Below are 12,471 nucleotides of genomic sequence, written 5' to 3'. Positions count from 1 at the left end.
TTTTTTTAATATTGATTTCATCTTTATTTACAAGAGGGACAATATTATCGTCGTCAGTACTAGTAGGGTGCTGTCCTAGTGGCTGTCCCATTCTCAACGTCCCGCTCTTTATACTAAAATTTTGTATTGTTTTTAAAACGTAAACTGTGACAAAGTCAAACTTTAACGTTTAGGACAGCCCCTTTCATATATAGAATAATTTCTCTTCTTTTTAAGTTTTAATGTCGCTCCTTACTTTCAGTTGAAAAACTTTTTTTATTTAATTTCTGAACGTTTTTTAATTAACACATGTTTTGATTTTGGCTCATCCAACATGAATAATCAAAATGAAATTTGCATATTAATTATTTTTTGTGCTAAATGGCTTTTTCATAGTACTGACTGGACTATTTTTTTTTTTTAAAGGAGTGGGGGTGGAGGCCTAGTTGTGCTCTAAATTTTGGTTACTTGTATATGCAACTAGAACTTTTTTTTACGAACGTATTTATTAGTAATAAATGGACTTAACTTACGAATTAACTAACGTAACGAACTTCTATATTTGTATATTTTATTACGTTTATGAGGGGGTTCACCCCTTTTCAATACCTCGCTATTCACACTAAAGCTTGATTTTTGTCCCAATTGTTTAAGAATGACCCCTGAATCACAAAAGCCGCAGAATAAATAGTTGAAATTACTAGAAATACTTTATCGTAAAGAGCAAGGTATTGTGGACGAGACAAATCCCCTTATATACGTAATATTTTCTGTTCGTTTTAAGTTTTATTGCTGCTCCTAAATAATGGTAAGTAATGCTAGAAAATGCTGAGTCCCCTCATGGAAATTCTCTTCCCTCATGATAAAATCCTCCATGAAAAGATTCTCCTACGTAACCCTCTCTCCCAACCCCCTACCAGAAAAAGATCACCCTGAAAATGTCTGTACACTTCCCAATAACAATTACTACATGTAAACAATTGTCATGTTTGTAAATTGCAGCCCCTCCCTCGGGGACTGTGGGGGATTAAGTCGTCCCCAAAGATATAGTTATTAGATTTTCCAACCATGTTGAACAAAATGGTTATCTCAAAATTTTGATCCGGTGACTTTGGGAAAAAATGAGCGTGGGAGGGGCCTAGATGCCCTCTGATTTATTTGGCCACTTAAAAAGGGCGCTAAAACTTTTAATTTCCGTTAGAATGAGCCCTCTCACGACATTTTAGGACCACTGGGTCAATACTATCACCCCTGGGAAAAAACAACAACAAACGAATAAATTAACACGTATCCGTGATGTGTCTTCTGGCAAAAAATACAACATTCCACATTTTTGTAGATAGGAGCTTGAAAATTCTACGGTAGGGTTCTCTGATACACTCAATCTGATGATGTGATTTTCTTTAAAATTATATGACTTTTAGGAGGGTTTTCCCCCTGTTTTCTAAAATGAGGCAAATTTTCTCAGGCTCGTTACTTTCAATGGGTAAAAATAAAGTTGATGGAATTTATATATTTAAAATCAGCATTAAATGCAATTTTTTTTATGTAACTATTGGTATCAAAATTTCTATTTTTAGAGTTTCGGTTACTATTGAGCCGGGTCACTCCTTACAACAGTCCGTTAGCACGAACTGTTTGACTAAATGCAGCCTAAATACATATTGAATATTGATATAGCCAACATAAGAGCATTGACTTAGTAAAAAATGATTGGTTTTCAGTGTACCTATTATTTTTATTTTGTCCTGGGCACTCATACTCAAAACAGATAATCATATAATTTTGAGGGAGGGCTCATTGGATAGCCTGTTAGTTCATTAAGTCAAAATACAGTTTGCATAAATTAGAGGTAGGTTAGCTTGAGAACATCTTGGCAAATTAATTAGAGTAGTTGAATTTAAGCTGGACTGCCTTTTGAATCACCTGAAAAGACTTTGAATCACCCAACAATGGGTAAATTGCCAAATTCTTGTTGTCAACAGAACACAGATTGTGTTACTATTCATTCTCTTCGACACTAGCACGAGTTTCCAGTTTTATAAGTTTTATACTCTTTGTATGCGTCTATGAGAAAAACAAAATTCCATTTGGGTCAGTTAATCTCGTAAGTCTGAAAAACACAAAGAAGAAGACGAAGAAGATAGAAGCTGATAAAAGCGATGTTTTAATACAAATCCATAGTTTACCTGCAATTCCTTGATGTCCATTTCAAATCGTCGGAGTAATAAAACCTGGTGCAACTGTCCTTCGTGACCTCGCCAAACAGTGTCTAGGGAGATGTCTAGTTCCTTGGTTTCATTTAAATATCTGTAAAAATGTATACGAAATGGTTCAGGCAGCATTGTCAAATAAGTATTGAGGACTTGCAATTTAGACTTAGACGCAAGAAAAAGTAAATGCACTCTCAGCTTTAACTTGGCAATATTTACAAAACACAGTCAAAAAACTGAGGCAGATTCGTAAAATGAAAAACAAAACAAAAAATATTCGAGTTTAAAGGAAAGCTAAACACTAAGATACAAGAAATTCTTTTTAAAGCTCTAAGATATATTCATTGTTAAAATTTTCCGTGTTTACTTCAGGTTTAAGAGGTAGGCTACATCATAATGTCACGAAAAAAAATCCATTTTTGTATGTATATTATTATTATTAACACAATTAGATATAAAATAGTTTTAATTCTAGCCAACGGAGAGCAGAGCTTAAAGACGTAGATGTTAAAACTTTAAAATATAAATACTTTAAACGTTTTATTATCTGCTTTCAGCCTTCCGACTCCTCCGATTAAACTAATTTAATAAAATTTAGAAGGAAAAAGAACAGCAATAAAAAATTATCGATTTTAACGCTTGTTGTCAAACGTTTAGCTAAAAAGAAGAGGCAAAAAAACTTGCAAGAAATCCAAAAACATTAGATAGAAAAAAACATACAATTTAACAGAGCTTCCCATTATGAATAATGTCTGGTGTTTCAAATAGGGAAATAATTACAAACTAGAAACACGCCGCTGTAAAGTTTAATTTTCTTTTTTCTTTTTTTATCAAAATAATTTGGTTTCCTCAATAGTCAAGTCTTTTTAAGTGAGACAAACATAAGCTTAATTGCTCTTTTTATTTATTGGATTTAACAAAGTTTTCCGGAAAAAGAAAGTTTTTTAAAACCAAGCTTTTTTTTCGGTGGCTTGAGGAGTCTTTAAAATAGAAAATTAAAGATTTTGGTTTAAATATATATATATATATATATATATATATATATATATATATATATATATATATATATATATATATATATATATATATATATATATATGTGTGTGTGTGTGTGTGTGTGTTTGCGTGTGCATGGAATATTAGTAGAGGTACAGTTAATTTAAATTTATGAGTTAAGTGTTTTTGTTCCCGACTCTGTCGAGTTTTCTCTCTGTCGGGAGTTTAATATTTTGTGTAAATGTGGTATTAAAACTTTTTACAACTTTGTGGTGTTAAACTGTGGTATAAAAGCTTCATCGTGAAAAGTGAAGGATTGAGGAGGGGGCAGCCTCAGCCTCCGCATATACGGAATAATTTCTGTTTGGCTTAAGTTTCAATGTTGCTCTTTCCTTTCAGTTAAAAAAATAGCTTTCTTTTGTTTAAATGAAACTTAAGATCAGCAAAAATAAAGTTCTATAAGTAATGAAACTAAAAACGACCAGAAATTACTATCAATGAATAAATGAAATTCAAATTGACAAGCAATTCAAAATAAATTATAACATCAAACATAAAGGCAATTTATGCTGGTATAGAAGATTAAATTAATCTTACAAAGAGATTAAAATGAATAATCCAGTCAAACTTCAAACTAACATAAATTACTACAAAACGAGAAGTGGTAATACCCTAACCTCTAAACTTTCTGAACACTATTGTGTTATTTAAGTTTTGTTGAAAACAATATCACCATAAATTACCATAATAGTTGTGATGACTGGAAATAACTTATGAAAATAAAATTGAATGTTTAATTTTATAATTACGTCGATTATTGGAAAACTTCAGCTATTACAAAGATTTTATTTAACAGAAAATTTTGTTAATGTTTGTAAAAATTTTGTTTGTGAAAATAAATGTTAATTACAACATTTTTCAATGTTATAATTAATAGACGAAATTTTGAAATATATTTGGTTTTATGTGCAAATGACTCAATATTCTTTCATAGGTATAGGGGCGGTAAGGGAAGTAATAACCATTCATCAGAAGTTTTAACTTAATAGCTTTATCCTTTTCGAACATGTTGTAGATACGTCATTTAGATAACCTGGATCCACATGGTGTATTTTGATTTTGTCCATTATCCCCCTAATCATTTTCTGAAAGTTTCAACTTAAAACCCTTCAATGTTCTTGGGACTTAACAGTTACGCCCTTTTGACAACCTGGATGCACATAGTGCGCTCTGGTTAGTTCCATATTATACTCAGCATTTCTAGAAAAGTTCAGCTTAATACCCTAAGTGATTCTCGAGACCCTAAGTCCCTTTGAAAACCTTGATGCCCATATTGTTTTTTGATTTAGTTCAATATCGCACTCAATATCCCCTGAAAGTTTCCACTTAAGATTCTAACCCGTTATTGGGATTAAGCCCTTTGACTGCCTTGAGGCATTATTATGAAAAGCAAATGCACCAACATAAATTCTCGTTTCCTAGAGTGCTGCTCTTTAAAAGATATATTTAGCCTAAAATTTGGGGGGTCGGAAGCAGATAGTGAATTACGGAACATTTAGACTAACCCTGAACTTTGTATTAAAATAATATTATATAAATTAAAGGGAAACCAAACAATTAAGTTCAAACAACAGCAATTAATGATGTTAAAACATAAAACGAACAAAATTTTCCGAAGTATTAGGGGGGTATCCTCCCTAAAATTGTCTGTTTGCACTAAAGTTTGATCTCTAAATTTTAATGATTCTTGAATGCACCATTGAGGCGAAATAATAATCTGAAGTTTCTATCCCAAAGCTTTGAAAAAGAAAATGCCAATTTAGTTTTATTAGCTTTCAAAAGTAAAATATTTTAAACCAAACCTTTTAAAAAGACATTGCTAACTAAAATGCTTGTACCTTCTAACCGGTTATACTAGTTACAACCTAAAGTGATTTTATGAAAGGACTAGTCAACCCTTAGTGACAAAAAGTTAAGAGAAGTTGCACCCCACTTGTATATAAGACAATTATTGTTTTAAGTTTTAACGTCAGTATCTATTATAGCCTGAAAAGAATTTTATTATTAATTACAATGAAACATCATAGAAGAAGTTAAACTTTTCATCCCTTTTTTCATCGTTTATTCTTTGCCAAATTAAGATTCGTTAAGCGACAACTAGAAATTAAATTTAACCGAATAATAATTTTACTAATTTTTATCAAAATTAATCAGGCGAAACCAAGCAACCAAAGACAATTGAAAATTTGACAAAAGCAAAGCTAATGAACATTGTGGGCACTGTGGCAATTTAAAATGGCTGTAATTGGAAAGAAGAATTAACTATTAGTGCCACTTAATTAGCACCACTATAATTCAAAACTAGAAGAATTCAAATAAAAGCTTGCATTTGATTCATTTATATATATATATATATATATATATATATATATATATATATATATATATATATATATATATATATATATATATATATATATATATATATATATATATATATATATATATTAACTATTAGTGCCACTTAATTAGCACCACTATAATTCAAAACTAGAAGAATTCAAATAAAAGCTTGCATTTGATTCATATATATATATATATATATATATATATATATATATATATATATATATATATATATATATATATATATATATATATCATATATATATATATATATATATATATATATATATATATATATATATATATATATATATATATATATATATATATATATATATATATATATATATGATAACTTTCTTTGGGATTTACCTACGACTTTAAAACAGTATTTTTTTTTTGTGGGGTATGAATAGTTAGGAAGCAGAAAATACGCTAATTTAAGAAAATACAAACATACAAATGTCTTTATTTTTTTTGCAAAAGTGGGTTTTATCTTCAGCCTTATGTAAAGTAAAATAATTTTTGATCTTTGATGGGTAGAAGTAGATGGCACTATCTTTTTTCCTTCTCGGGGAGGAAGATCAGTTTCCTTCGCATGAGCGTACTAATTATCTGGTCTGTACCATTTTATGCATTCTTACTACTTTTTTTCAAATTAATGGTATGTCTTTTCATTCTCTTGAGAACTTTCCGAAATCAGGTAAGCTGAGTCCTAGACAACCTTTGTCTAAGGGAAAGTTTGTCCGAGATTTCTTGCAGATTTTTTTTATTTACAAAACTCTCTTTTGAAAATTACGGAAGTTCCTTCAATAAGGGAGAGACGTTTTCCAATTGAAAACCTTTGTTTACTGACATATCACACAAAAATTTATAAAAAGAATACATCGTTTTCCGGGATTACATTTTCCGGGTAAAAGAAATACAACACAGCAAACACAATGCCATGTGCTTTTGAAGCTTAAGCTTATCTAAGGAGCGCGTGAACACACAAGAACAAATCAACTGGGGTGTATACAGATAGAAAAGGATACACAAGTAAACAAAATAAGACCGTCAACAATATTTGAATTTTTTTCAATATTTCTAACAAAATATGAGAGCTTATTCCTTATATTTAAATTAAATAAAAAAAACAAGTTTTTTTAACTGAAAGTAAGGAGCGACATTAAAACTTAAAACGAACAGAAATTACTTCGTATATGAAAGAGGCTGCTTCCTCATCAACGCCCCGCTCTTTACGCTAAAGTTTGACTCTTTCTCTCAATTCTTTTTTTTAAAACAGTAAAAAACTTTAGCGTAAAGAGCGGGGCGTTGATGAGTAAGCAGCCTCTTTCATATGCGAAGTAATTTCTGTGCGTTTTAAGTTTTAATGTCGCTCCTTACCTTCAGTTAAAAAATCTTGTTTTTTTTATTTAATTTCTGAACGTTTTTGAATCAATGCATGTTTTGATTTTGGCTCTCCGCAGAGGAATAATCAAAACGAAATTTGCATATTTTTTTTTTTTGGCTCAATGGCTTTCTCATAATTTTGATCGAATGATTTTGAGAAAAAAAGAGCGGGGGACGAAGCCTAGTTGCCCCCCGATTTTTTGGTTAATTAAAAAGGCAACTAGAACTTTTAATTTTTCACGAATCTTTTTATTGGTAAAAGATTTACGTAACTTATAAATTAGCTTACGTAAAGAACTTTTGTATTCTCATGTTTTTATTCCATATATGAGGGGATTCGCCCCATCGTCAGTACCTCGCTCTTTACACTAAAGCTTAAATTTTATCCCAATTCATTAAGAATGACCCCCTGAATCACAAAAGCCGTAGAATAAGTAGTTGAAATTACTGAAAATACTTTAGCGTAAAGAGCGAGGTATTAGAAGGAGGTGAGCCCCTCATATGGGTAATAATTTCTGTTTGTTTTAAGTTTTATTGCTGTTCCTTACTTCCAGCTGAAAAAGCTTTTTCACTTTTATTTTTTAATTGTTTTTTTTTTTAAATAATGCTAGTAAATCCTGCCCTCCCTTCATGGAAATTTTCTTCTCCCATTACAAATTCTCGAAGGAAAGTTCCCCCAGCATATCCCCCTCTTCTCAACCCCTCCCACAAACCAAAAAAATCCTCCTGAAAACGCCTGTATACTTCCCAATAACCATTACTATATGTAAGCACAGGTCAAAGTTTGTAACTTGTTGCCCCTCCCACGGGGACTGTGAGGGAGTAAGTCGTCCCCAAAGACATAGTTATAAGGTTTTTCGACTACGCTGAATAAAATGGCTATCTCAGAATTTTGATCCGTTGACTTTGGGAAAAAAATTAGCGTGGGAGGGGCCTAGGTGCCCTCCAATTTTTTTGGTCACTTAAAAAGGGCACTAGAACTTTTCATTTCCGTTAGAATGAGCCCTCTTGCAACATTCTAGGACAACTGGGTCGATACGATCACCCCTGGGAAAAAAAACAAAAAAAACAAAAAACAAAAAAACAAATAAACACGCATCCGTGATCTGCCTTCTGGCAAAAAATGCAAAATTCCACATTTTTGTAGATAGGAGCTCGAAACTTCTACAGTAGGGTTCTCTGATACGCTGAATCTGATGGTGTGATTTTCGTTAAGATTCTATGACTTTTAGGGGGCGTTTCCCCCTATTTTCTAAAATAACGCAAATTTTCTCAGGCTCGTAACTTTTGATGGGTAAGACTAAACTTGATGAAACTTATATATTTAAAACCAGCATTAAAATGCTAAAACCAGCGATTCTTTTGATGTAGCTATTGGTATCAAAATTCCATTTTTTAGAGTTTTGGTTACTATTGAGCCGGGTCGCTCCTTACTACAGTTCGTTACCACGAACTGTTTGATAAAAAAGTACTCATTTGAAGTTCTTGAGGGTCAGTTTTATTCAATTTCAATAAATCACAAGCTAAAGATATTTTTTTTACTAATTGTTGTTAGTTTGGTATTGATTTTAAGTAAAGGTATTCCTTTGAAATCACGAGAATTCTGAGAATTCTGACATCACGGTCTACGTTTTCCAACTATTTTGCAAGTGAGAAAAAAAAATTGGCTAACGTATTTCGGAGTAAACAAAACATATATAAATATATATATATATATATATATATATATATATATATATATATATATATATATATATATATATATATATATATATATATATATATATATATATATATATTGAGTCACATACAGAAACAGAAGACTACTTATAAGAAGAATATTTTACTAGCCAACACTGCCTTTTCATTTATAATGGTATATTATGATATTTATAATTTTATAATGAAAGTGACTTTTAATAAAACAGTTAACCTTCATGAAGACAAAAAAAAAGAAATTTAGATAACATTAAAAGTTAAAATATTTCGGTTTCATCATTCTTTATATACAGTTAAAAATAAAAATAAAAAAGCAAAAACTAGCTTAAGTCAACATACATAAAAAGAAGAAAAAAATATGAGTGCAGTTAATTTTGTCTTATTGTTAATGTGTTGTGGTTTTTCAAACGTTAGTTTTCTTTCGCTGTTCTATTTATTTTCTCTGAAGTGTTCGTATGTTTCTTTTTTCTTTTTCCGTCTCGTTCTGCATGTTTATTTAAGCCAGTTTTTTTTTTCACCGTTGATAAAAGCTACTGGACGAAAAGCCAAAATATTTGGACTTTTTATTTATTTGTGCCATTTTCTTGTTAACAAAGTTTTACTGTCTTATTAAAAGTTGTATTGTTTTCAATATTTTGTTTTTTAATTATAGATTGAAAAGTTTAAAATAAAAAAGTTACATTAAAAAGTTTAATTTTTAAATTTAAAAGTTATACACGTTTTATTAATTTTAATAATTTTATTAATTTTATACACGGTTTTATTAAAAGTTATACACGTTTTTAATTATATTTTAGTTATTTTGGTTATAAAAAAGTTCAAAACTCTTCGTTAGTTTTAACAGCCCCCATCCATTCCCTAGAAGATTTAACTTGTGCGCATCTATGTCAGATAGGAGAGATCCATTATAGTTTAGGCTACATACCAGAGGGGCAGAATTCACGAAACAACCAAAAAAACAGGTGAATTATATGGAAACTCAGGAAATTTGAAAAGACGAACCGTCAAGACTTTTAGAGGTGAATAAAGATAGCCCACTCTAAGGGTTAGATACCAGATCCAGCCCTTGCTGTTGTTAGTTGAGTGTTTTCTAATTCGTCACTAAAATAATGACAACACCTCTCCATTTATTTTTTCAGGATTGATTAAACTCGAATGAAAAGGTTGAGTTAAAATAAGCTACAAAAAAGATAAAAAGGCTTTTTATTTAAGAAAAATGTCAAAAAGGTTTTAAAAAATTAAAGTATTAAAGTTAGGAAAAGTTGAAAGTTGATGATGGTTCAAAAAGTGGTAAAACTCAATCAGTTTGAATTTTTGAAATGATTAATCATTTCTTTATTTCTATAGTCCCCTTATCGAGTCAAGTCAACAACGCCATAGATCGGTCCTTTTAATAACCCACTACTATGATATATTCGTCCAAGACCCTTCCTAGAAAAAAGAATTATTACCTTTCAACCGTGACCAAATTAATTTTCTGACTTGGACTAAGTTCAAGGTTCCGGCTGGACTCATTTCCGGAGTCTTTAATTTGCTCTTGGAGACTTTCTCCCTGTCTCTTAATTTTCCCAATCTCTTCCTTTAATTGAGAGTAATCGTTGCTCTGGAAAAAAAGAAATCTATATTATTATAAATCCTAACGTAATACTGCATCCCGAATGAAATATTAGGGCTACGTAATTACATTGGTGACACGCTATTACGTTCACTCTAAAGTAATATTTTTGTTGTTGTTATTAATTTTTTATATTTTCTATAATATTTATATTTTATTTGTTATAATATTTTTGTTGTTGTAAATGATATTTATTTATGTTGCTTTTTTTTAGCTTTCATAGATATATATATATATATATATATCTATATATATAAAAATAAGTTGTCTGTGTGTGGATCTGTGTGTGGATCAGGTGACGTCATGTTTGTCCGCATATGACGTCTGAATTATTTCACACTAATACAAAAGAAGAAAAAAACTAAAAAAGGTAAAAACTACAAAAAAAACTGAAAAGAAAAAAAAACTAAAAAAGCTAAAAAACTAAAAAAAACTAAAAAAAGGTAAAAATCTAATAACTAAAAAAAAACTGAAAAAAATAAAAAAAGGCAAAAACTACAAAAAAAATAAAAACTAATAAAAAACTAAAAAAGCTAAAAAACTAAAAAAACTAAAAAAAACTAAAAAAAGGTAAAAAACTAAAAAAAACTAAAAACTAAAAAAGAAAAAAACTAAAAAAAAGGAAAAAACTGAAAAATAAAAGAGAAAAAGAAAACTAAAAAAATATGAATAAATATATATAAAAATAAGTTGTTTGTGGGTTATGTCTGTCTGTCTGTCTGTCGAGTGACGTCGTGTTTGTCCGCATATGACGTCTGAATTATTTCACACTAATACAAAAGAAGAAAAAAACTAAAAAAGGTAAAAACTACAAAAAAACTAAAAAGAAAAAAAACTAAAAAAGCTAAAAAACTAAAAAAAACTAAAAAAAGGTAAAAAACTAAAAACTAAAAAAAACTGAAAAAACTAAAAAAAGGCAAAAACTAAAAAAAAACTAAAAACTAATAAAAAAACTAAAAAAGCTAAAAAACTAAAAAAACTAAAAAAACTAAAAAAAGGTAAAAAACAAAAAAAAACTAAAAACTAAAAAAGAAAAAACTAAAAAAAAGGAAAAAACTGAAAAATAAGAGAAAAAGAAAACTAAAAAAATATTAATAAGTATAAAAAATATAAATATAAATATAATATAAATTAGCAATCAACAAAGCACCGAGACACAAATGACGACCGGGACACAGGGAGTATAAATGACGACCAGGACATAAGTAAAAAAAAAAAACTAAAAAAACTAAAAAAATGGTAAAAACTACAAAAAAACTAAAAACTAATAAAAAAACTAAAAAATCTAAAAATCTAAACAAACTAAAAAAGAAAAAAAAAGAAAAAAGGAAAAAAATAAAGGAGAAAAACAAAACTAAAAAACGAATGTATATACAGACCGGGACACCGGGATACAAATGACGACCGGGACACAGGGAATATAAATGACGACCGGGACACAGGGACACAACTACAATGGGGACGCCGGGGGGCACAGGGGGATATAAATGACGACCGGGACACCGGGACACAAGGAATATAAATGACGCCCAGGACACTCAAAGAGAAATCACAGACTGGAACACCGGGACACAAATGACGACCGGGACACAGGGAATATAAATGACGACCGGGACACAGGGACATAACTACAAAGGGGACGCCGGGGTGCACAGGGGGATATATAAATGACGATGGCGACTCAGGGAATGGTCGATTAGCAATCACCATCAACAAAGCTCAAGGGCAATCATTAGAATCATGAGGTATAGATCTGAATACGGATTGTTTTCCCATGGACCATTATATGTTGCATGTTCAAGAGTCGGTAAACCTGACAATCTATTTATATGCACAGACAATGGGACAGCAAAGAATGTTGTATATTCGCAAGTTTTACGTAGTTAAAAACATATATATATATATATATATATATATATATATATATATATATATATATATATATATATATATATATATATATATATATATATATATATATATATATATCTATATTCACAGGTGGGACATAGGGACACAACTACAATGGCGCGTAACTAATATGGCGCGTAACGACTTACGCGCGCGGGGGGGCTTGGGGGGGGGGGGGGCGCGAAGCGCCCCCACCAACTAGGTGTTGGGGTGGCGCGAAGCGCCACCCCAACAGCTAGT

The 12,471-nt window shown here is 30.4% G+C and overlaps 1 protein-coding gene across 8 annotated transcripts in view; it reads right to left on the bottom strand.

The window, feature by feature from the left end:
* Nucleotides 1-12,471, bottom strand: part of LOC136037400 (guanine nucleotide exchange factor DBS-like) — a 211,100-nt gene that overhangs the window by 68,558 nt on the left and 130,071 nt on the right. For all 8 annotated transcript variants that reach the window (XM_065720146.1, XM_065720152.1, XM_065720145.1 and 5 more), the window contains 2 exons: nt 10,157-10,308; nt 2,169-2,289 (listed from right to left, as the gene is read on the bottom strand). In XM_065720146.1, coding sequence (XP_065576218.1) covers nt 2,169-2,289; nt 10,157-10,308 — 273 coding nt within the window. The remainder of the gene's footprint in view (nt 1-2,168; nt 2,290-10,156; nt 10,309-12,471) is intronic.

This window comes from Artemia franciscana, chromosome 16, assembly GCF_032884065.1.
Source record: "Artemia franciscana chromosome 16, ASM3288406v1, whole genome shotgun sequence".
Lineage (NCBI taxonomy): Eukaryota > Metazoa > Arthropoda > Branchiopoda > Anostraca > Artemiidae > Artemia > Artemia franciscana.
This window is presented reverse-complemented; position numbering and strand designations above follow the sequence as displayed.